The sequence below is a fragment of the Sebastes fasciatus genome, chromosome 24 (assembly GCF_043250625.1).
Source record: "Sebastes fasciatus isolate fSebFas1 chromosome 24, fSebFas1.pri, whole genome shotgun sequence".
Taxonomy (NCBI): Eukaryota; Metazoa; Chordata; class Actinopteri; order Perciformes; family Sebastidae; genus Sebastes; species Sebastes fasciatus.
In genome coordinates this window covers 16,169,920-16,193,360 of record NC_133818.1, presented here as the reverse complement: position 1 = coordinate 16,193,360, position 23,441 = coordinate 16,169,920, and the positions used below count along the sequence as shown (strand labels likewise).

At 41.1% G+C, this 23,441-nt stretch overlaps 1 protein-coding gene across 5 annotated transcripts in view; it reads left to right on the top strand.

Annotated features, from left to right (window-relative positions):
• dmd (dystrophin) overlaps positions 1-23,441 on the top strand; it is a 308,168-nt gene that overhangs the window by 116,744 nt on the left and 167,983 nt on the right. For all 5 annotated transcript variants that reach the window (XM_074626944.1, XM_074626943.1, XM_074626939.1 and 2 more), the window contains exons 6-9: positions 4,012-4,113; positions 5,817-5,887; positions 7,957-8,075; positions 13,741-13,943. In XM_074626944.1, the coding sequence (XP_074483045.1) occupies positions 4,012-4,113; positions 5,817-5,887; positions 7,957-8,075; positions 13,741-13,943 (495 nt within the window). The remainder of the gene's footprint in view (positions 1-4,011; positions 4,114-5,816; positions 5,888-7,956; positions 8,076-13,740; positions 13,944-23,441) is intronic.

Here is a 23,441-nt window from a genome sequence, read left to right as displayed (position 1 = left end):
ATTACACTATATTCAATGGAGCCCGTTTATAGGCCCACACAAAGTTTTATAGTGACGATAAACAAGCTACAATAAGTATAATCACTGCATTCATGCTGCTGAGGTGATCAGATATACAGCATTTACTAGGAAGCATTACTTTAACACCAGTTGTAATTTCCTTTTGATGCACAAAATACTCAATTATGTTTCACATTCCGACAACAAAACGCTGCACATTATCCTTCTGTGTCCGTCTGAATGGTTTACTTTCGGGAATGTGTACTGTTTCCATGGGTTGCAGCTGTCAAGGTGAAGGTAGCAGTCACGTTGCAGGGAACTCAATGCAACAATAATGATAGAGAGTAGCGTGAAAAGAGAAATGAAAGGCGACAATGTGGCTTTGAAACCGGTTTGAAAGTCCGTGTTGTGCAACAACTCCATAGAACATAACAACATATACAGCATGTACTATAAAGCTGGGGTTGGTTGTGTTCTTCAAATACATCTTTTGTCATATTTTTTTTTCATTTCCGATCAAATACCTGAATATCTGCTGATACCAGTATTTCCATATCAAAGCTTTTTTTTGCATAAAATTTGCAATGCATTGCAATTTTGCATTAAATCTAAATATATTCCAAAACAGTTTATTTAAACTGTAGATTAAAGGGACTGTTTGTAACTTCTTGCACGTATAAATCATTGCGGGTCGCAACAGGACGCTGACTTTCGTTGACTTAACGGCCACAGGTGTTAACAAGCAATTTCTGATTCTTACGTAGAGTCCCTTTAAGTAGGCTTCACATACAAGCATGTGTCGGGGTGTAAATTGCTATGGCAACTCCTTTAATGTTTTGAAAAACTTGAACAAATCAAATGCACAGCAATGTTCAGCTACTAGTAGATTTCTATACATGAGTTCAAAAGTAATGAGAGGATTTCAAAGAGGAGTGCAATGGCAAAGTGACAACTCCTTCATACGGTTTTCAAAGGGAATATTTGAAATCAAAGGGCAAGAACCGTATAGAGAAATAAAAATCTACACTATCAAATCAATAACCACAACAACGTGCTTCTTAAATCTGCTTTTTTTTTTTTTTTACAACATATGTTTTTATACACACAAATTCATTTTGATCAAGCGATAAAAGGTGAGGTCTGTTTGTGTCGGACGTTGAAGCATCCGAAGTTTCCTTTTAAATGTTCTTTCTCACATGATGGAGCTTTCTGCCAATTCATAGAACAGTATGCCTGTTGTACTTCTACACTTAAGCTGTATTTAAAGTTCATAATCTATTTTACGATGGTGTTTAAAACCAACTTCCTGTAAAGTCAGTCCTTTTAACAGCTTACATTACGATACATTTTAATTGTATTTCATTCCTCATTAAGTTGAACAGAAGCTAATGTCTCAATCACGCTAGTTTTGGCATAGACTTAATGACGCGATTAATAGCAAAACACAATCCTGTAATGAGGTGTGTGTTGGGCTGAGTGTGTGCGTGATTGCGGATAGCATGTGTGTGTGTCTGAATATGCCTGTCAAAGGCTGCTACGCCCTGGAGGTTATCGTTTGCTTGTGTGTGTGGGCACGTATGCCAGTCTGTGTGTGCGGATCTCTGTCAGCGTGTAGGTGTGTGTGTGTGTGTGTGCCATTGTGAGTGTGTGTACACTGCAGTCTTTGTCGAAGCGCCCCTCCAATTAAAGTGGAAATGCATGCAGTGACCTACTCCCAAATGAGTCCCTTTTTTTACCCGGCAGGCCACATTCTATGAGGAATCGCTAACAAACCTGTGTGTGTGTGTTTGAGTCCCCTTGCTGGGAATTCACCTCGACACCGAATTACACCGCACTCTATTAATAGGCTTAGTTGTGTGTGTGTGTGTGAGTGTGCATCTGTGACTGTGTAATAGACTCTTTCCTCCTCTGACTTACTCTATTACTTTACTCCACTGTATGTGTGTGTGTGTGTGTGTGTGTGTGTGTGTGTGTGTGTGTGTGTGTGTGTGTGTGTGGTAGGTCTGAGGCTTACAACTCGGGGTTTTCTTGCTGTCGTTCTGTCTTCCACTCATCTGTCCGGTGCCTGCTCGGAGCTCTGCTAACACTCATCACACACCGCCTCGCATGCATGAGTGTGGAAAGCAAGGAGAGCGAGTGGTATGGTGGGGTGGAGAGAAAGAAAGAGAGAGAGAGAGAGAGAGAGAGAGAGAGAGAGAGAGAGAGAGAGAGAGAGAGAGAGAGAGAGAGAGAGAGAGAGAGAGAGAGAGAGAGAGAGAGAGAGAGAGAGAGAGAGAGAGAGAGAGAGAGAGAGAGAGAGAGAGAGAGAGAGAGAGAGAGAGAGAGAGAGAGAGAAGGGAAACAAAAACTGCCTTTTTCTGTGTGTGCGAGTGCATATGTGGCTGATAGAAAGGTGAGGGAAAGATATGCATAAGTAATGCGCAACCGGGCAGTGAGAAGTATAACTCTCTCTCTCTCTCTCTCTCCCCCCCCCCCCCCCGAGCCCTGAACAAGTGCTCCAAAACTGTCACTCACAACTGCCAAAAAAATCCAGCCTGTGAGGATGCAACCACATCCACACACACACGCTCGGAATATGTGCGTGCACACAAGTGTCCTCTGACTGTGTGCACTTTCACTGAGCGTGTGTGCTGCCGTGTGTGTGTGAATATGCAAAGTATCTACTGACAGGCCACATTTGCTAGAAAGCAGCATATATTTTTTTATAAATGGCGCCTCATGGTAATGTTACATCATATTAGGGCATTAGCATGGGTTGTAATCTGTTGCTCTGTCTATCGAGAGAGAGAGAGAGAGAGAGAGAGAGAGAGCTTTTGATGGTGAATGCTACCAATGCTAGCCAACTGTGCACGTCTGTTCTCTCTAGGTGGATATTGTGTTTCAACAGGAATTGTTGCATTGTTTGCCGCCTAACTATCCCATTCCAATTGACTAAAAATCTCTGTGTGCATGATATGAATAACAACATCTTCACGTATAAGCCTTCAAATTTGAGCACACAGTGTGTACGTACAATACTAGGGATGTGAGCGATTAGTTGGCTAGTCGATTAAACTTTGCTACCCTACCAGAAATACTAGTTGGTTTAACTTATTTAAGGCTGTCAATCTATTAGCGTATTTAATCGCGAATAATCGCATGATTGTCCATAGTTAACCGTCATTAATCGCAAATTAATCACACATTGTTTTATCTGTACCTTAAAGGGAGATTTGTCAAGTATTTAATACTGTTATCAACATGGGAGTGGACAAATATGCTGCTTTATGCAAATGTATGTATATATTTATTATTGGAAATCAATGAACAACACAAAACAATGACAGATATTGTCCAGAAACCCTCACAGGTACTGCATTTAGCATAAAACAATATGCTCCAATCATAACATGGCAAACTGCAGCCCAACAGGCAACAACAGCTGTCAGTGTGTCAGTGTGCTGACTTGACTATGACTTGACCCCAAACTGCATGTGATTATCATAAAGTGGGCATGTCTGTAAAGGGGAGACTCGTGGGTACCCATAGAACCCATTTACATTCACATATCTGGAGGTCAGAGGTCAAGGGACCCCTTTGAAAATGGCCATGACAGTTTTTCCTCGCCAAAATTTGGCATACATTCGGAGCATTATTTAAGCTCCTTCTTGACAAGCTAGTATGACATGGTTGGTACCAATGGATTCTTTAGGTTTTGTAGTTTTATATGATACCAGTATCTTCACTCTAGCTTCAAAATTGAGTTGTAATCTAATGTGCAGATTGGAAATTGGTCAAGCTCTCATGCTTCTTGGAGGATTATCCCAATGTACTTTCCTCTAAAGCCAATCACTGGACAAACTTAACATTTTGAATCCCTCTACATTGTCATTCCTTCCTGAACCTTCTCGTTGTGAGGTCTAAACAAACACTGCGCACTCCAGCACAGCTTTCCACTGTATGTCCTTGTGAAAAATACCTCCACGGACACCATGTGTGCGCATCCATAATGTGTTTTGTGTTTGTGTGCAGGTAAAGGATGTGATGAAGGATGTGATGGCGGGCCTACAGCAGACCAACAGTGAGAAGATTCTGCTGAGTTGGGTTCGTCAGAACACGCGCCAGTATCCTCAGGTCTGTTACATTAACTCCTCACTTCAGTCTTATCCTCAATCCACAGGCTGTCACACTGCATCCACCGTCGCTGTAGCTCTCTTCTACAGCAGTCTCTCCTGTAGTCCTGCGATGCCGTAAAAAATAGCTGTCTGATTAACTGACCATGCAAATGTCTTTCTTCATTTAAAGCAATGGCTTCAAGTCTGATGAGTCTTCTTCAGTGGTATAGAATGTTTTCACCACGGCCAAAGACTTGCCTGTCTACGTCCGACTGGATATCTGAAACCCCTCATGAACGGATTTTCATGAAATCAGGTGGACAGATAGGCTTTGGGCCAAGGAATGATGGATTGGTTTTGGTGGCGATCCAGATCTGGGATTACTGCCATGAGATGATTATCATTTTATAGCCCTAAGTATGAAACTAAAAGACAGAGACTTGGGCCGGAGTCTTCAAAATATGTTTTCAGGGTAAAAAAAAAAGAATCCAATTAAGTTAAAATTTCCGCAGTAGGCATGATGTCTTTGGATTCCTTTGGAGTATTCAGTATTTGTAGAGGTTTGTTCTGTTGCCAGCTGTTTTTTTTTCTCCATTTCATTTTATTCCTTTTGGCTTGAATTGTTCTCTACTGTGTTGAAGCATCTCAGCGAAAACTGCTAAGAGCACTCACAACACAGCGTATGCCACTTTTGGATAGCATATGGCATTTGATAGTTTGTTTCACCCGCAAATTTTCCCAGGTGCACGACTTGAAAAGTGTAGTCTTCATTTCTTAATCAGGAATAATTGATCCTAAATGACTTTCATTATGGGTGTGCATGAGATTAAGATAATGAATTAAAAGATGAACTAAGAGTGATACTCGGTATCTAAAGAGTTTGGAGGGTGACGAGATGCTATTATAGCTGAGATTAGACTAATGGTAGCGTCTCTGTCCTTTATGGGATTTTAGCATTACACTTACACGCCAAACTCATCTGTTAGTTATTCGTCTTTAAAGCTTTTTCACATGTAAGTAATAAGTAAAAACATGTGGCTTTAGCCTGAGTCTTTTGGCACAATGTCATGTATGTAATAGAGGTCTTCACAGGTCCAAAAATGTGTGCCTTCGAAAAATTCGAAAAGACTTTGAGACGAGGGAACCGGAAGTGAAATGCGAAGTCATTTCCGGGTTTTAGGACTCATTCCTGTAGCACTTTATTACAGATAATGTTAAAAAGACCCAGGCCCGCAGTAATAGAACTGGGACCCGATCCGAACCCGATTGACCATATGAACCCTGGATCTGTACCTGTATAGGTCCCAGGTTGGGTCTCGGGTTCTAGGGTTCGGGTGAACACGTGATGACCTGTAGTGTTGACCGGTAACATCCCAAAGTCAGCTTATTTTCAACCAATTTACAGTTAAATGTTGGCTAGCTTCCACTTCTAAAAATCTTTTAGAGAGAGTCGTCATTTCAGCCGGCGATTTTGGTTGATTTTGTGTCTTCTCAGTACTTCCAGAGCTCCATGTAGCTTTGTATTACATTTAAAACCCATTGTTAGTTATCGTTGTCTGTCACTCCATATATTGAAAGCCCAGAGAGAGAGAGAAAAGATGTCTATAATCTAATAAACACCCATGGAAATGGAAACCAGTATTGGGGCGACAGCGTTTCAACAGTGGGTGTCATACTGCATTCACAGTTTGGCCCTTTAATATCCATTATCTCTGTCCTCAGGTCAATGTGGTTAACTTCTCCAGTAGCTGGAATGATGGATTGGCCTTCAATGCCCTCATCCACAGCCACAGGTACTGTAAAATGGGTAGTGTGTGTGTGTGTGTGTGTGTGTGTGTGTGTGTGTGTGTGTGTGTGTGTGTGTGTGTGTGTTAGCAGAGAGAGATATAGAAAGAAAATAGACACAAAGGAAGAGTGCATAGACAAGACAATGTCACAGAGGTACAGAGGGAGATTTATTTGGCTGCCTGAATTATGATCTTGTTCACACATTTTTATTAAATGGATATACACGGAGGTGGAACATCAAACCATTAGCACTAAATACTCCGAAAAGGAAAAAAAAAAAGAAATGTAAAGGGTGACAGGGGAAAAAGACAGAATATGTTGGATAGTGCCAGCCAACTAGTAGTGACGCACTGCTACAGGAAGCCAACTACAAGAATGCTCTTTGTTTAAACCTAATCAGTTAATCTGTGGACACAAAAAGCTGCATATTCCTGCTAGAGAGCCTGTATATCTAACATACCTCCATATCTAGTGCAGTGAAGTTGTCATATTACATAGCAAAGCTGCACTAAAGGAACAAGTTAATGAACTAGGGCTGTCAATGGATTAAATTAATAATCGCAAATGAATCGCACATTTTTTATCTGTTGAAAATGTACCTTAAAGGGAGATTTGTCAAATATTTAATACTCTTATCAACATGGGATTGGACAAATATGCCTGCTTTATGCAAATGTATGTATATATTTATTCGCCGAGTTTGGAGCATTTGGAGCCCGCTACAACCTCCGAAAGATCAGTTGTGTTAATGCCTCGTAGAAATCTTTACGGCGTTAAAACGATTTTGCGTTGACGCGTTATTATCGCATTTACTTTGACGGCACTAGAACGATCAAGTAAATAAGTCAACGAATCAGTGAATGGATAATGTTTGACAGCCTGATGAATAGATGGATGAATAGCTTTGTTGAGGTGAAACGGTGTTAATCTGCCTCTATGGATACCCAGGAGAGTTTGGGTCTCAGGTCTGGACTCATGTAATTATGAATTAAATCATGGTTAGCTAGCATGAACATCTGTTCGCAGTGTCCTTACAGGAATACAGAGTGGGAGATCACCATCACCCTGTAGATCATTTGCTCGGGGCTCCGTGCCAACGGCATTCTGTACACTAATAGTGGAATAACGGCAGCTTTCACAGAGAAAATGTTGAAATGAAATGAATAAATATACTATTTTGAATCAACACGGTCTACTGTCACTGTTTAAAGGTCCCATATTGTAAAAAATTACATTTTCATGTCTTTTATATTATAAAGCAGGGTTAAGTGCTATATAAATACTGTTAAACTATCAAAACGTTCAATATACGGAGAAAAACACTGCCCGTATTCAGAAATTGTGCGTTTGAAACAGGCCGTTAGGATTTCTGTCCATTTGTGATGTCACAAATATACAATATTTAACCTTTACACGGTTTTAAACGTAAACATTTTAAATGTGTCCCAGTTTATATCCTGTTGCAGTGCATGTAAATAACATCAGCTGACAGGAAGTAAACATGGACCCAAACTGTTGCCTAGCAACGCAATTCCGTTGAAAGGCACTAAAACGGAGCGTTTCAGACAGAGGGTAAATACAGGCATATTCAGACAGACAGTATGAGGAAAATAAAGTTTTTTTTTTAACATTACAGCATGTAAACATGTTCTAGTAGAAACACAAAATACAAGTATGAACCTGAAAATGAGCATGATATGGGACCTTTAAAGGTGGTTGACTGGAGAGTGTGTACAGCTAAGAACCAGTGCACGGGAGATGAATACATGCTTGCTGACTTAAAGTAGTTCCAAAAATAAACCTGACTGCATCAGCTGAAGTGAGTTAATTACAGCGTATTTCATTTTTAAGAAAATTAATTGAGGCTATGTAATAAAAAGTTTTTTTATTACTACAATGTCAGCCCTTTTACTTTGTAGAATGTCTCCTTTCACAACAACATATGCTGACGTGTTTGCATAGGTCAACCAGGGACATGATCTACTAAATACCTGGGATATTCCTCTATATTTGGGTAGAATAGAGATGCAGTGGGTACGTGATCCCTGCTGATTTCCCTTTTTTGCCTCCGCAGACCTGAGATTTTTGATTGGAGCTCAGTGGAGAAGAAGACGTCTGCGATCGACAGACTGGAACACGCCTTTAATAAGGCAGAACAACACCTGGGGATAGAGAGACTGCTGGACCCTGAGGGTAACTAACACACACACACACACATACACACACACCAATAATTCCAGAGAAGAATATTCGAGGTGAGTTACGGCTCTCACCGTATTTCACGCCTTCCAATCATGCACCGTAATTGGCCCACTTGAAAATGATGTGTGATGCTGTGATTGGGTGTTGCCGTGGTGATAACTGCGGTCACCTTGGCACAAGGACTTGATCATCGATGCACAAACGGGCCGATAGGTTGGCAAAAAAATGTCTCACCTGCGCCACAAGTCCTTTTGATTTTGTCTTAAAATAACAGCAGAGATGCCTCCTACCGATTATATTCACACAGCATTTGTTGACCTTTGTGGCATCCATCACTGCCAGGGTTGCTGCTGACCTAAGATCAGTATACAGACTCTTAATCAAAACTGTCAGGCATGGGGTAAAGTGAGCAAAGCTGACCTGGGTCATTTGGTGGGCAGTGAAAAATGTTGGTGGTATTTTTTGCAAATATAGACGTAGATTTACTACACTCAGAAAACCTCCAGCAATATTGGCTCTTTGAAAATAACTACAGAGGTCGATTTGGTTGGAGGTAAAGTGATCAATCAAGGTAAGTGAAAGGGCCTCAGTCCTGCAAGTTTGTATCTCCAAATTTTACTAATAGCATGATTTAAAAAAATACCTCCACCCTCATCAGAGGACAATATCTTTAATCTTTATTACATTTATTCTTTTAGAATTTTTCTTCTCTCACTATTCTAATCGAAAGCTAAACCTAAATAATTTAAATGATTAAAATGTAATCTTTCAGTTATATAGAAGACAAATAATATTAAAGAAAAATGTTTTTCAAAGGAGTTCATACTGACCACCATTGGGTTTACATTCTTTTAGCCATATTGTACCAAAATATGTGTTAGTAATTTTGTGCTATTGTCACCAAATCTGCTCATCCAAGACTGTTCAACACCCGGTATATTTAGCATTTGGTTTATAGATAGAATTCTTTAAAAATGTTGCTTAAATTTTGAAAAAAAAACGACAAAACAAAACGACAAATGTTGGGCTACAATTTACAGCGCTGTGTGACATTTACATTGCATTAGCAATCCTCAAAATGAGCAGCGAAGTCATTAGATATGCTGATGATACGATTCTGCCTCTTACCCTCATATTCTTACCCTAACCCAAACCAATCTTACTCACCATGCCTAAACCTAAACAACCCAACCAACGAAGGCAGCAAGTGCTAGCCAATCAGAGAAAGAGTATCGTCTGTAGGGCGAGTAATGCTAGCGTTAGAAGCTAATGCTAATTATACCTTGACCCTACGGTCTTAACCCGAAATTATACTTTCCAAGGTCGGCGAGGGTCCGTGTGATGTAAATTCCATCATCAGAGGGTGTACGGGTAAGCTCTGTGGGGACAACTGAGTACCGCGGCGCGACCACTACGCTACAAGTGGTAGCTAAGCGGTGGAAAGCGTCCTCCAAACGGACAGCCTTAACAGAACTACTACGTGTCCGTGGTGTCTGCAGCTGTCCGTGCACACGTCCGTTTGGGAGTCTAATCAAGGTTTTAGTTTAAAGGCAAAACTGTTACTGAAACCATGTGCTGTTTTATTTACATAGGCATGTACCCACGCAATAAACAATAAGTAACAATAACAATACAGAGTATGCAGCGTTAGCAATATAAGATATAGGAGCTGTGATGCTATGGAAGATTTATTATGCCCAAATAAATCAAATCAAAGAAAAGAAAATTAAATACAACACACATTGCTATAGGATTTCCTTTTTCTATGTGTGCATTTGCTATCATAATTAAATGAAAATTCATGTGATATTACCAGGGAATTAACTTTTTCTATTTAGAGTCAAATGTTTACCTCTCTATGGTTGCAATATTTTATCCATTTTCTCCAAATCTCACCACGTACATGTATGAATGGGCTTTTTGTAACGGTCTTGATTGTATGTGAAATTAAAAAAATTGAGAGGTATTCCTCTTTAATCCCCCCCACCACCGTTGTGAGTGCTGTGTTCAGGCTTCGAGCCAGCGCGATAGGGAACGTTGTAATCCCTCGCAGCTTGCTTAAGCCTTGAAACGACACATCACGGCAGATGAATTTCCATTGATCTCAATATAAACAATCACAAGTTTTGAGCAAGTGGGGTGAAAGTGTATCATTATTATGCCGTGCATCAATGCTCAAAACACCATTAACCCCCCCACTTGGGCTTTTTCGAACATTCTCTCGTGCTTTAAAGGATTTCAAGTTGTGTTTGTCGGAGGTTTGTGTGGCTCATATCTCAGCGAAGAAGAGCTGTCAGGATTTAGGAAGTTGGACGCTTGTTTGATGTGTACTCTTTTGAAACAGCACATTGTCTGTGATGTCGACAACAGTTTTAATGCTCGGCTTCAAACCACGATGGATACTTTGGGGGTAATCATAAACTTCAGCCATGTTCCCTTTTCTTTTCTTTATGTCTCTTTCTTCTTTCACTCTTATTGGAAGGAATGAATGAAGAGGGATTATCACCAAAGCTGAAAGCAAAGTATTCAAACCACACTGTAGTGATGGATATTCTTTGTGTTGACAATGTTCTTTTGACTAGGGTAGGTGTACGGCCATGGGGGGTTCGGGAGCTGTTAGATATAAAACCTGACAAAACCACATTACAGTTTGTAAGGTCACAGTAAGGAAAAGCCATTAGTGTGTGGCTGATCTGAGAAATGAGGCTGCCTGTACTGCTATTCTGCCACACCAGCATCAGCAGGCTCATTATATAGACAGCTTGACGCCATTTGGAAGGAACCAATAACCTCACCGGTCAGTCCTATTTACATCCAAACACACACACATACACACATCTTGCACAAAAGTATTTCCCTTTGTATTTTCAGGATTAGCTTTTTTAACAAGTCCTGTGCAGAAGACATACAGGACAAAGAGCGATAAGCCATGAATGACGCGCACCGGTGCACACCAACGTATCCTCATACAACAGATTGTATGATATCTTACGAAAAGCCCCTGCAGTGCAGAACGTGTTGTTTAGGCAACAAAACTACTTTGTTAGGTTTAGGATTTTTAGGTTTAGTATAAAATAAGTTTGTTACATAACGTATGAAGGTGGCGTTAGTTAAGTACGTTATGTCACAAAAGTAACATATGTCAACGTTTGATCATTTTTTTATAATTTAGCTTTTTATTTTGAACATTTAAAAGAAATAAAATCAGAGTATAAGAATATTAGAAAATAAATTTGTTACGTAAAATAAGTATAAATAAGTTTGTTGCATAACTTGCGTAGATGGTGTTAGTTAAGTACGTTATGTCACAAAAGTAACATATGTCATTATTTTTGCCAAATTAATGAAAAGCGTGTTGAAATCAGAACATGACCTCCTCGCTGTAACAGAAATGAACCGAACCGAACCGAAAACCGTGACCCCAAAAACGTGATATGAACCCAACCGTGAATTCGGTTCCACCCCTAATATATATATACACACACAGTCGTTTTTTATTTTTTACAAGAACATCATTTCTCAGTCATAAGTTCAATATCACTGTGGAAACCAAATATTTTCCAGGCGATCATTTGAGAAGCTATTTTAATTTCAAACTAATGACATTTCCACTGTGTGTGTTTACAGAGACAGATGTAATCACTGCAGGGCAGACACACACACACACACACACACACACACATACACACACATACACACACACACACACACACACACACACACACACACACACACACACACACACACACACACACACACTCACTCACACACATAGACACACATTCCTGTACTTATATCTTTGTGAGGACACTCATTGAGATAACACATTCCCTAGCCACCATCACAACTAAAGGCCTAACCCTAACCTAAACCTAAACCAGCCTTATTACCCTTAAAGGAGATGAAGAGGAGTAAGTAGGTTAACATTGCAGAGTTTTGACTCCCCGTTAACGTAACGTTATCGTCAGCTCACTCACTGTAAATGCAAATGTTAACCGTTAACATTGAACAGTTAATTAACTGGTAACGTTAATACAACGAAGTTTACCTCGTTGACCTGGGAGTCATTTTCCATTTCTGCTGCAGCTGTCGTGAGGTCACAGGCCGGCGGTTTGTGCTGTGTGTGTACGTGCGGGACGGATTGGGCACTGACAGTGTGTGTGTGTTCATGTTGTCACGGAGGTTTAATAATAACGGCGCGCTACACAAAACGTGCAGTCATTTTCATCGCTGTTCATTCTAATGTAACGGGTATTTCTCTTTCAACTCAGACTAGGAAGAATTCACACAACCAGACCCAAATATCCACACATGCAAACACACATTCCGGTACACACAGACACCTGCACAGCCTCATAGGTATGCACACACGTAGTAGCTGTGGTGAAACGATTAAAATAGAGATGATGGGATAGAAAAACAGACTGGACTAGACAAGTGAGGAATGTGCACACACACTTGGACACACACTTGCAGACGGTGGCGTTATTTACGGAGCGGTTTGTCTTCCTCAGACAAACAACAGCATCCTCCGATTTCCTCCGTGATGCTGATAAATCAGTATTCCACGGACAAAAATATGACTCTAGCTTTATCTGTCTATCCGCCGACACACATATCTTTCCCGGCACACACACTCATTTCTGTTACTTTGCATCGGGATATTTTTTTCCCTCTCTGCCTCGTCCTCTCCGTCGTCATCTTCCCCCTTTCTCCTGTTCATTATCCTCACAGTCGTGAGCTAACCGCACTCCACACATCACTCTGTTAACACACCCGCCACCATCAGCTCATTAGCTCTCCATTTCTTCCTCTGTCTGTCTCTCTTCCCTCCGCCTTCTGCTGTCAGCCTCCTCTCCCTCAGCACACCCCTCTTTCTTCCATCATCTCTCTATCTCTTCTGGCGTTCATTTATCTGCTGTGTCTCGCCCACCGCTGTGATCCGTCTCTATTAGTTTTGCCCCGGGGCTGACTGGCCGGACCACAGGCTCTTTCGCCACCCTTCCTGAAATCGCCACTCTGTTATATCTCTCCTCCACCTGTTGGAAAACTTTGACTTCTGACTTAATTTAGCAGTACGATTCAGAGCAGACACACACTGATGCTATGGGAAATATAAGGAGTTAACAGTGGCGATTTTGACAATTATTTTCTTGATTAATCCACTTTTGTCCCTCGAAATTTTCTAAAGCCGAAGTCAATTTTCAGAAATCTTGTTTTGTTTCTGTCAGTCACCTAATTGACCAATCATTTCAACTTGATTGTTTTCATTCTTTCAAGACTTTCTTTGTCTTTTTTTATCTACAATGCAAGGAATCTGTGTTTGTCTGTGGGTCTTACTAATACAAAGGCGTCTACATTTTAAAATGGGATCTTTTTCTCTCCGTTTTTTCCGTTTTTCTCACCCAAAAGAGACCTCAGAGTGGATTTATTTTGAAAATCCTGGGCCATGCTTTTATTGTGAAATTGTCATTTAATTTAGAGGATAGATTCCACTGAGGACATCTGCTTCCATTTTCAAAATGCTATTTTGAATTGATATTTTGTGACTAAAACTATGTTTTCGGCTCCCCTAAATACAAAAACATTCTTCTCAAACGGGTTTATCCTTGCATTTTGAAATTAACTTTTATTTCTCTCGCTTCCTACTCTTCAGATGTGGCGGTGCCTCACCCTGACAAGAAGAGCGTCATCATGTACGTGACATCACTCTTCCAGGTGCTTCCCCAAATTGTTTCCATGGAAGCAATCAAGGAGGTGGAGACGCTGCCGCGGACGACCGTGACCAAGGCCAGCGTCGCCCTGGTGACGACGGAGGAGCACTACCAGATCCAGACCCAGCAGCGCTTCTCCCAGCAGGTTAGACACACACACGCATCGTTTCATTTCTCCCTGCCGTCGCTGTTTTTATTGCTGTTACTATGGTTTGCCTGTGACACTGCTGTGGTTCATTGTTTTTGGTATTTTTTGCAACTTTCTCATTTATTCATAGAGTAAGATTAGGTTGAAGCAATTAAGCTTCATGTCCTTCAAACTGACATTTATCCACGACAGGTAAAGATTAAACTTCCTGTCGCACCCCTGCAAAAATTTCTTGATTGTCTGTGGAGTCACGAGGCAAATTCAATAGCGTCCCTCTGCAGAGCTCCAGGCTCAGGCACCTCCGGCAATGGGACCCATCTCCATCGCCAGGAACCCATGGGAGAAAATCACTTGTGTTATCACGTTTGTTAAGGTGGAAAGTCACCGATATTGTCGTACGTTTAAAAATAAATACAACCTCAGGTTAGATTTTTCTGTTTTTTGTATCCGTCCAAAGGCAAAAGAGGGTTGTTTGACCACTCAGAGCCACCGTCCGTGCAAATGTCATCTTCCAAAATGGCATGATAAACTTTCATCATAATCAATCATCATCATTTTTGCAACAAGTAGAATAATAAAATGCATCAGACTCAGTGTGCAAGGTATATATATATATAATATATAGTTAACACATGACCTCCACCAATGACACCAAGGTAAATAATACAACCTTAAAATTATCTTTTAAATTGAGAAACATCACGAATCATGAGTGATTCATGGTGCAATTCAAACGGAATCAACAAATGATTTGCCTCTCGCCGTTGACTACTGTTCATATTGTTTCCGAAATATGGTCCCACGGTGGTCCACCGGAAGGGGCGTGACTTCGCCTCTCTATAACAGTCACTTACGTACTGTTTACTCTAGACTCTGGTTTGCTGCTGGGTCATAGATGATAGTCTTGACATAAACATGTCATTTTTTTATTTTTTTAAGGTAAAAAGCACCATTATCTGAATGGAAATAGAAGTGCTGACAGATAATTATTTCATGACTAACATCTACAGTTTATATATACTGCAAATGACTTCCCCGAATCATGTCATGGAGCAGTTTTTTAGATATACGCAGACGATACAATTATGTATCCAGTTGGACTTTGCCGTTAGTTGAGTACCGCGCATATTTTTTCCGAAATAAGGTCCCATGGTGGTCCGCTGGAAGGGGCGGGACTTCGGCTCTCTATCCTGATGATCGTCTCTGGCGTACACAATTTCAGACCTCACTTCCTTCTCCAAGCTTGTGACTGGAAATGATCAGACGGAGGAGGTATGCCCGAGCCTGGAGCTCTGCAGCTAGACCCTTCTCAGTGAATTTCACCTACTTTTGCTGCATACATTTCTTTTAAACTACTGAACCATCCCTTTTTTTCACATTGCTGGTTCAGTGTCACCTCACCTCCCACAATGCCTTGTGAAGCGATTTGTTTGCATCCCATAGGGAATTAATACAGGCGAACTTCATGTCACGGAATAGAGTCCTTTAATAATGTCACTAAAGCCCCTTTCTGACATGATATGAATGTGATAACAATTTAACACGTCAGTCTTATGTTTGAAAAAGTGCAAGAGTCACTTCTATTTAAAAAAAAAAAAACAGCAATCTCACTAAGGAAGGAAGGAAGGAAACCAAAACGAATGAGCCCCTAGAAACTGTCATAGAAGCATGGCATCCTGTTACCATAGCAACGTGGTATTGTTGTCATCATGGGAAGTAGTTGAATGGTGATAGTGGCATCTTCGCTCCAGTGATTCTTGTCAACGTGTCTCCGCAATTTGGTGTCACTGTTACCATGACGACGTAGTAGCGCTGTGATGATAGTGAGATGCCGTGATTGATTTCCTATGAGCCTTCGCTCTGCATGCATTGTGTATGTGTATGCTCAGCTATGTTCACTCACATTTACATCTCATTGCTTTTGTTGTTGTGGCAGCGCCCACACTACATAATAATACTCAAGTAGACTCTATAGTATTGCATATTACGCAACGAAATGACTGCAGTTGTTTGTACGCTGCATATTATCAGCTCCGGAACGGGATTATCTAACCACAACTTTAGTTTGTACTCCTTCTAAGCATCAACAAACCCACCCCGCTATCCTGCCAACCTGCCAACCTGCCACTTTATCAAGATTACTAAGTGGGCTTGTGAAATTCCCAGCAGGACCCTCTCTCTTACTGCTCGAGCATTTGAGTGAAGCTGAAGGGGATGAAAGAAGCAGAGGGGATGATCCCTGCTCTCAAATGTCCTCCGAGTTGTCTTCAATCAGCGCTGTATGGCGGCAAACACCAAGAACAGAATTAATCAGAGAAAGTCTTCAGAGATTTTGCAGATCTTTGAAAAATAAATTTGATAATGAAGGGTCGGGTAACAGCGTTACTGCGGCGGCACTTCATTTTTTACATCTCTACAAGCAGTAAAAGAAAAACATGAGAGGGAGGTTAGAAACTCCCTCTTTCCCCCGCGAAATAAAATGAAGGTGCTAACCAGCAGCCGCACAGGCTCACGAGCATAAAGAAATGGATTCTACTTTTTAATGATAATTTGGATAATGAACAGTATTTACTTCTCAGTGGTACCACAGACGGCGAGCAGGTTTTTCCTGGAGGAGCACATTATTGCAAGCATTTTAATCACAAGGCATGATTAAGAGGAGAAAGTGCTGCACTAAATATTATGATTATATCAGCAGACATTTTGGCACAAAGAACCCCAAAAAAATTGATAGGCCACAAGAGAATAACCTTACAGCTTTGACTGCTACTGAAATTGTACTAGACATACACATACAGACGTACAATACCATCGCAGGTCAATTTTTTTCCGTGGAGCAGTATAGTTGTGTGGGCGTACTTTGAAAAATAAACAATTTCATGTTTGCCTTGAGCTGCACTATACAGTAATTGCAGCTGAAGGCTGAAAAAAGAGCTCTTCAAAAGGAGTATTAGCTATAAAATTGGGTTACTACTTCAATAAAGTAGATAAAGTTATATAGTAATAATTGGTTTTGCTCTATAGTAAACCTAAGATTGGCAAAGAGCAATGCCTTTTCCGACATGAAAAGTCCCTCAGTAATAGAAATGATATAACTGACCAATTTAAAGGGATAGTTTGGGTGTTTTGAAGTGGGGTTGTATGAGATACTTATCCATAGTCAATGTATTACCTTCAGTAGATGGCGGTCAGAACGCCTCCAGTTTGGAGAAACAGACAGGAGTTGTAGTACGGGAGCAAAGTAATGTACTGCTGTGAACAGGGGCAGCAGCAAAACATATTTTAGACACCTAAAAAAATCAATATCAGTTACCTTGACAGCTATACAGTTTATGTTTCCGAGTGGGAACTGAAGCTGTTTTCTATGCTCTCGCCAAAGCCACCAGACTGCCTTTAAAAAACCCAGTAATTTTCCCTCTCAGAACACAGGAGTTGCTGGTCTATTGCTGCCTCGATCGGTTAGTTTGTTTGTCCTATTGTGTGACTTTGGTGTTTTAAAGGGTTAGTTCACCAAAGTTGCACAATAACACAAAGAAACTAACTGATCGAGGCAGCGGTAGACCAGCAACTCCTATGTTGTTCTGCGAGGTGAAACTACAGTTTTTTTCAATAGAGCCTGGTGTCTTTCAAGAAAGCCAAGATGGATATAACGGCTTCAGTTCCTCTTTCGGGAAACGGCTATCTCACCGCAAGGTGAACCAGTGAAAATATTCTAAATGTAGCGTACCCTTAAAGGGACTGTTTGTAACTTTTTAAGCGTATAAATGTACCGGGTCGGGACACATGCTCACTCCACACTGCAGAAGAGTTAGTTTAGCTCTGAGAATATCTAGTGAATGTACGGTGGACGTTTGTGCAGAAATAACTGCTGCAGCTCCTCCAGACCAACAGAGGTTTCCTGTGTCTTGTGAAGTGACGGGGCTCTGCAGAGAGAAACGTTGTCTTCTCGTTACCGACCGGGTGCTGGTGTCTCCCTGCTCGCTCCGGCTGCGGGCGGAGGGAGACGAGTTTCTCGCTGCGGAGCCCCGCTGCCTCAGCCTACATGAGGCAGGAAAAACAAACACAGTATCAGCAGTGATTCATGGAGAGACCTTCGTCTGGTCAGCTAACATTACTGCCAAGCAGCTGAAATATAGAGTGATATTGTGGTTTTAGCTGACGTGTGTCGCCTCACTGTTTTGAGCGATGCTCGTTCATGTATATTTAGAGCGAGCAAGCGCGAGCCCGGCGCTGACCTTCGTTGACTTCACGGCCACAGGTGTCGCTGTTAACAAGCATTTCTGAAAGTTACAAATAGTCCCTTTAAAGGACCAAATATGTAATATATTTACTATAATAAATCATAAAATGACCATGACATGTCATCGGAGATTAAGGAAACACGCTGAATTGAAATACTGGCTTCTCTGACAACAGTGCTCCACCTTTAGTGAGCCTGAGCTGTTCTTGTCGCTAACTTTGGGGCTAACCTCCTTCACTGTAATCAGCAGGTGGCAAGCAAGACACAAGAACTTGGCTTGGGTCTTGAGGAGTTGTAGCATTTATATTACATGAAGATTTTGACTACTGTTAGCCAGAGGCTAACGCGGTCGTGTATAGAAGGTAACCCTCAAATTGCGAAAAACGTGTGCCGACCGTCATCTACTGTAGGTAATACACTGATTATGGAGAAGTTCCTCATACAACTCCACTTCAGAACATCCAAACTATCCCTTTAAGATATTGCGCACACAAAGCACTATCAGTTGATGTTCAGCATCCACCTAATCACCATCCATCTGTCCGTTCATCCGCTCATCCATCCATTTTGTAGTCACATGCTCAGGTTAGAGTCTTAAAGGCAGATGTTCTTTTCATGGTTAACTTCATCACTGCTTGTTTCTGGGGATCCCCGGGCCCTGCCAGGCATGCTGGGAGATGTAGTCACCTCTCAGCGAGGAGTCTCATTCTTTTGGTCACCAAATTTTGTGAGCATCGGAATGAAAATTGACCGCTAAATTGAGACAGAACCTCTGAATGAAAGTTCTGTAAAAAAACAAAGAAAGAAAAAAAAAAAACGACCAAGTCACAAATTTGATCCACCGGTGCTGACCTTTAGAGCTGAGTTAAGAAGAGGTCAGTGTCATGCTACCGCGCCGAATCGCAGCAGGATGGAGTGAGCTCACTGGAGTAATGGCTGGTAATATTATTATCTCACTCTGTTTAATGGCCACATCAACCCCCCCCCCTTTCATCAGCTCTCTGAGAGTGGAGAGAAACTGCAGGCCTTTTCCCTCTGGGAGTCAGAGACAAGGAGAGGGAGAAAGACGGTGTAGATTTAGAAGGAAAGATAAGAGAGGAAGTGGGGAGGTGTAAAGATATATAAAGATGTACAGAAAGATGAAGAGGGGGGAAATGAAGAGTGAGATGAAGCAGACAAATGGGGAGTGCGAGGAACAAGTCAGATGGCAATAAAACGAGAGACGGAGAGGAAAGGCGGGAGGGGAAAAAAAGAGAGTTACTGACAGCGGCTATTATCTGCCTCCTCCCTCATCTGTCATCATCAAAGCGGCGCTGTCACCACCTCCTTACATCAACACCATACTACCACCACCTGGGACTCAGGGAGGAAGAGAGCTTTTCATGGAAATAAAGTAGGAAATATTAGGAAATTTAAAGTTATCTTAAAACTAGCCATACTCAGCTTTTCCTGTGACGTTATCTGAGGTGTCCTGATGCAGTTAAACCCCACCCGCCTGGTGCTCGGAGCAGGTGAAAACAAACGCTAAGAGTCATTTGCCAGGAAGCATTTGATCCAGGGCTGGGTCGCCTCTGGCTGTCTGCTCTTTACAGCAAGAAAAACACCTAATCCACCTTGAAAGAGAGAAAGGGGAAAACAGCGAGAGGAAGACAGACAGAGAGATGATGACAGGTGAAGAGGAGAAGGAGGGAGAGAGAGGAGGGATGGAGGTGAGAGGGGAGATTGATAGCGGAGGAGAAAGAGCCGAGACGGCGAGAGATTAAACTTTTATGATGTCTGTGGTGGAATGGTTGACTTGGTTTCAGCGATGCAGCGGCTGTCATGGGAAACGCAGCTTGGTAATGTCAAACAAGTGGGAGAATCAGTCATCAATTAAAAGTTAATTGTCCTTCCAAAATCAGCTGTTTGAAAATGTGGCACCGCATTCAAACTCTAGTAATAATCTGTGAGGTTGTCAGAGTAAAAATGTCTGAATTTATACGACACATTCTCACTCCCAACTCGTCAAACACAGCCGCTTGATCAGCGCCCCTCGGCATCGGAGGCCGACGTACGGGGTACCCCTCTTGCGTTTCTTTTGGACAGATCAGGGACAGCGTGTCAATATAAGCTTGTTACATGAATTGTGTCCTTTCAAAATAAACTTCCGTTTTCTCAGGAAGTTAGGTTTAAGCTGCACAAACACTTAGTTAGGGTTAGGAAACGGTCGTGGTTGACTGACTAGAAACTCCCGTGACTAGCAACTCACGAGGCTGACGATACTGATGAGACATGTGACTAAAGACCGACGCGGCCCGTCACTTCCTCCGCCCGCCCTCAACGGACCACCCAATTCGACTGTTATCAGGCCATTAAATAGGCGTTATCAGTCGCTATAAGCACCATAGATGTGGGTCATTAGGGGCCTACTACGTTATAAAAGTGAGAGTGAAACTTAAAAGCAACGCGTTTTAACATGTTGTAAAACTGAATGAAACGTCAGGTTTTGAACGCAAAAAGGCTTCTTTAGGTTTAGGCAACAAAACTACAACTTCTTTAGGTTTAGGCAACAAAACTAAAACTTCTTTAGGTTAAGGCAACAAAACTACAACTTCTTTAGGTTTAGACATCAAAACTACAACTTCTTTAGGTTAAGGCAAAGAAAACTACAACTTCTTTAGGTTTAGGCATCAAAACTACAACTTCTTTAGGTTTAGACAACAAAACTACAACTTTTTAGATTTAGGCGACAAAACTACAACTTCTTTAGGTTTAGGCAACAAAACTACAACTTCTTTAGGTTTAGGAAACAAAACTACAACTTCTTTAGGTTTAGGCAAAAAAACTCCACCTAGTTAAGTTTAGGGAAAAACGTTGTGTTTTGATGGTTTCCCATCCATCGTCCCCGACCTTTACCCCTTATGAAGTTTCACACGGTCTATACTACAGCGCCTGACTTCCGCTTCTGCTCCTGTCATAATTACTACGATCGCTAGAGGTCGCTGTCGTGTTCTTTTATACCTTCTTTTGGTGATCTACCATATGAATAGATGATAAAACCTACTAGTGGGTGTAGTAGGCCCCTAGTGACCCACATCTATGGGGCTTGATAATGATAACGCCTATTTAATAGCCTGACAACAGTCTAATCGGCTGAACGGACTCACGCTATTAATACTACATCATCTGACCGTCCAATAACGGCACAGGTGAGTTTACATCGGAGTTAGTGGAAAGCCCGGTTCGTCATCGACTGTTGCTAAAGGTCAGCCTCCGTGTGTCAGTTTCCGATGCCGAGGGGCACTTACCCAACAGTGGTATTTGACGAGTTGGAGTGAGAACGGATTGATTTAAACGTGTTGGTTTTGTCTTTTCCTGGTTTTGACAATAGTGGTCTTGTGGCTACAGTTTGGCGAAGTCCGTTTCCTGTTTCGACATGACAATGCCCTGGCACACAAAGCCATGTCCTTAAAGAAATGGTTTTACCAGTTTGGTGTGGACCGAATAAATACACTTATTCCCCCACTTGTAGATTTCCACCCAAACCATGTACAGTACAATAGCTGTACGACCCACTGTGAGCCATATCCAAAAAGACTTCATCAAAACTGGCTAAATAACACTCCAAACTTGTGCTAAATTTTGGTGAGGAAAAACAAATTAACAGCTGCAATATAGAAATTTGTGATGATATTGCCATGCGAGTGATAAATAATGATATTAATAATGCAGCCGTACAGTAATAGTAAGGAGTCTACTTTGACATTTGGACTGGGGTCAGCTGGGAGTGCAGTGGTGCAGCTTTTGGCAGCAGTATAAGAAAACAATGTTCACCAGACATGTAGGTGTGCTGCACAATTCACTCTCACACTGCTATGTGTCATCCATTATTTATATTTGAGTGATAATCTGCACATGCTTTCCAAATGTTTTAAATGCGTAATGAGAAATGAATAAGATGGCTTATTGAAATCAGTCCAGTAATGAGTCATTAAGTGTGCAGCAAACACCGTTTTGATGAAGGCTTTTTGGATACGGCTCACAGTGGGTTGTACAGCTACTGTACGTGGTTTGAATGGGAATCTACAAGTGGGGGAATGAGTGTACAGTAGCGAGCAGCAAAGTAACAGAAAAGTAGCTACAAAATGTCTATTTCTTCCAGTGTTGTAAACTTATGGAACTAAAAATCAGTCAGCTGCTTGCTGGCCAATAAATGATAGAGGATGGTGAATCGCTGAGGACTGCAGTTTAACAGAGCTGCTGCTGGTTTGGGATAAATGTGCCGGAGCGAGTGTGAAGCAGGATTTTGATGCCAAACAGGCCAGTGATCTCTTTCCCCAGAGAGGAAACAAAGTGTCTGGATGGGTGTGGTGGAACTCTCTGGGACAGGAGCGGCTCACCAACACCAGCTTTGACTCTGCGCTACTGTCTGTTGTTCGTTCTGTCCACTTCGTCTGCATAACACATCTGTTCTCTCTCTGTCACCTCTGCCCTCTCTCATGTCTGCATCATCTGGTTTCCATCCAAGGAGTTTTGGAAATTTGATAACCATAATACCTAATCAGATTACAGGTGTCTTTACCTTACTAACGTTCAAGAGTGTTTCCATTTTATACGACTTAATACTTCAAATTCACTCAAATAAATTAAAAATAAAAAGGAGATATATTTTGCAGATTTTATTTCATTAAAAAATAAAAGATCTGCCACTAAAATATGATGTATTCTTTAGAGAAAAATGCTGCAAATGAATGCATCAGTATTAATAATCCAATGTAAATGTTGCTAAACAGGAGCATTGTTGGCACAAGTGGCAATTAACCATCATTAATAAATGGTAAATTGATAGTTGATGAAACTTTAGTTAAGTTATTTTACTGTTAATAAACAATGGCATTTTTATACTATTATGTATTTTATTTTATCATTAGTTTGTGTAAATAAATAGCTGATAAGAGATGATAACAATTACATTCTGATGAACTATTTATTAACAGTTTATTGTTGCACACATAACAGTTTATATAGTATATTAATTATTTGTTAATGATTACCAAATAATTTGTAAACTTTTAAGAAATTGTTTGTAAAACAGTTATAAACATTACAAAGATAGATGAACCAGAAACCAATTATTAACCACTGAGTGTAGTATTGCCTAACTATCTAAATTATGTTTATAAATGGTTTACAAAGTATTTATTAACCATTTTACACTTTATTATAATAAAAAATTGCAACTTTATAATAGCCATCCGGTTTACAAACCAAGTATT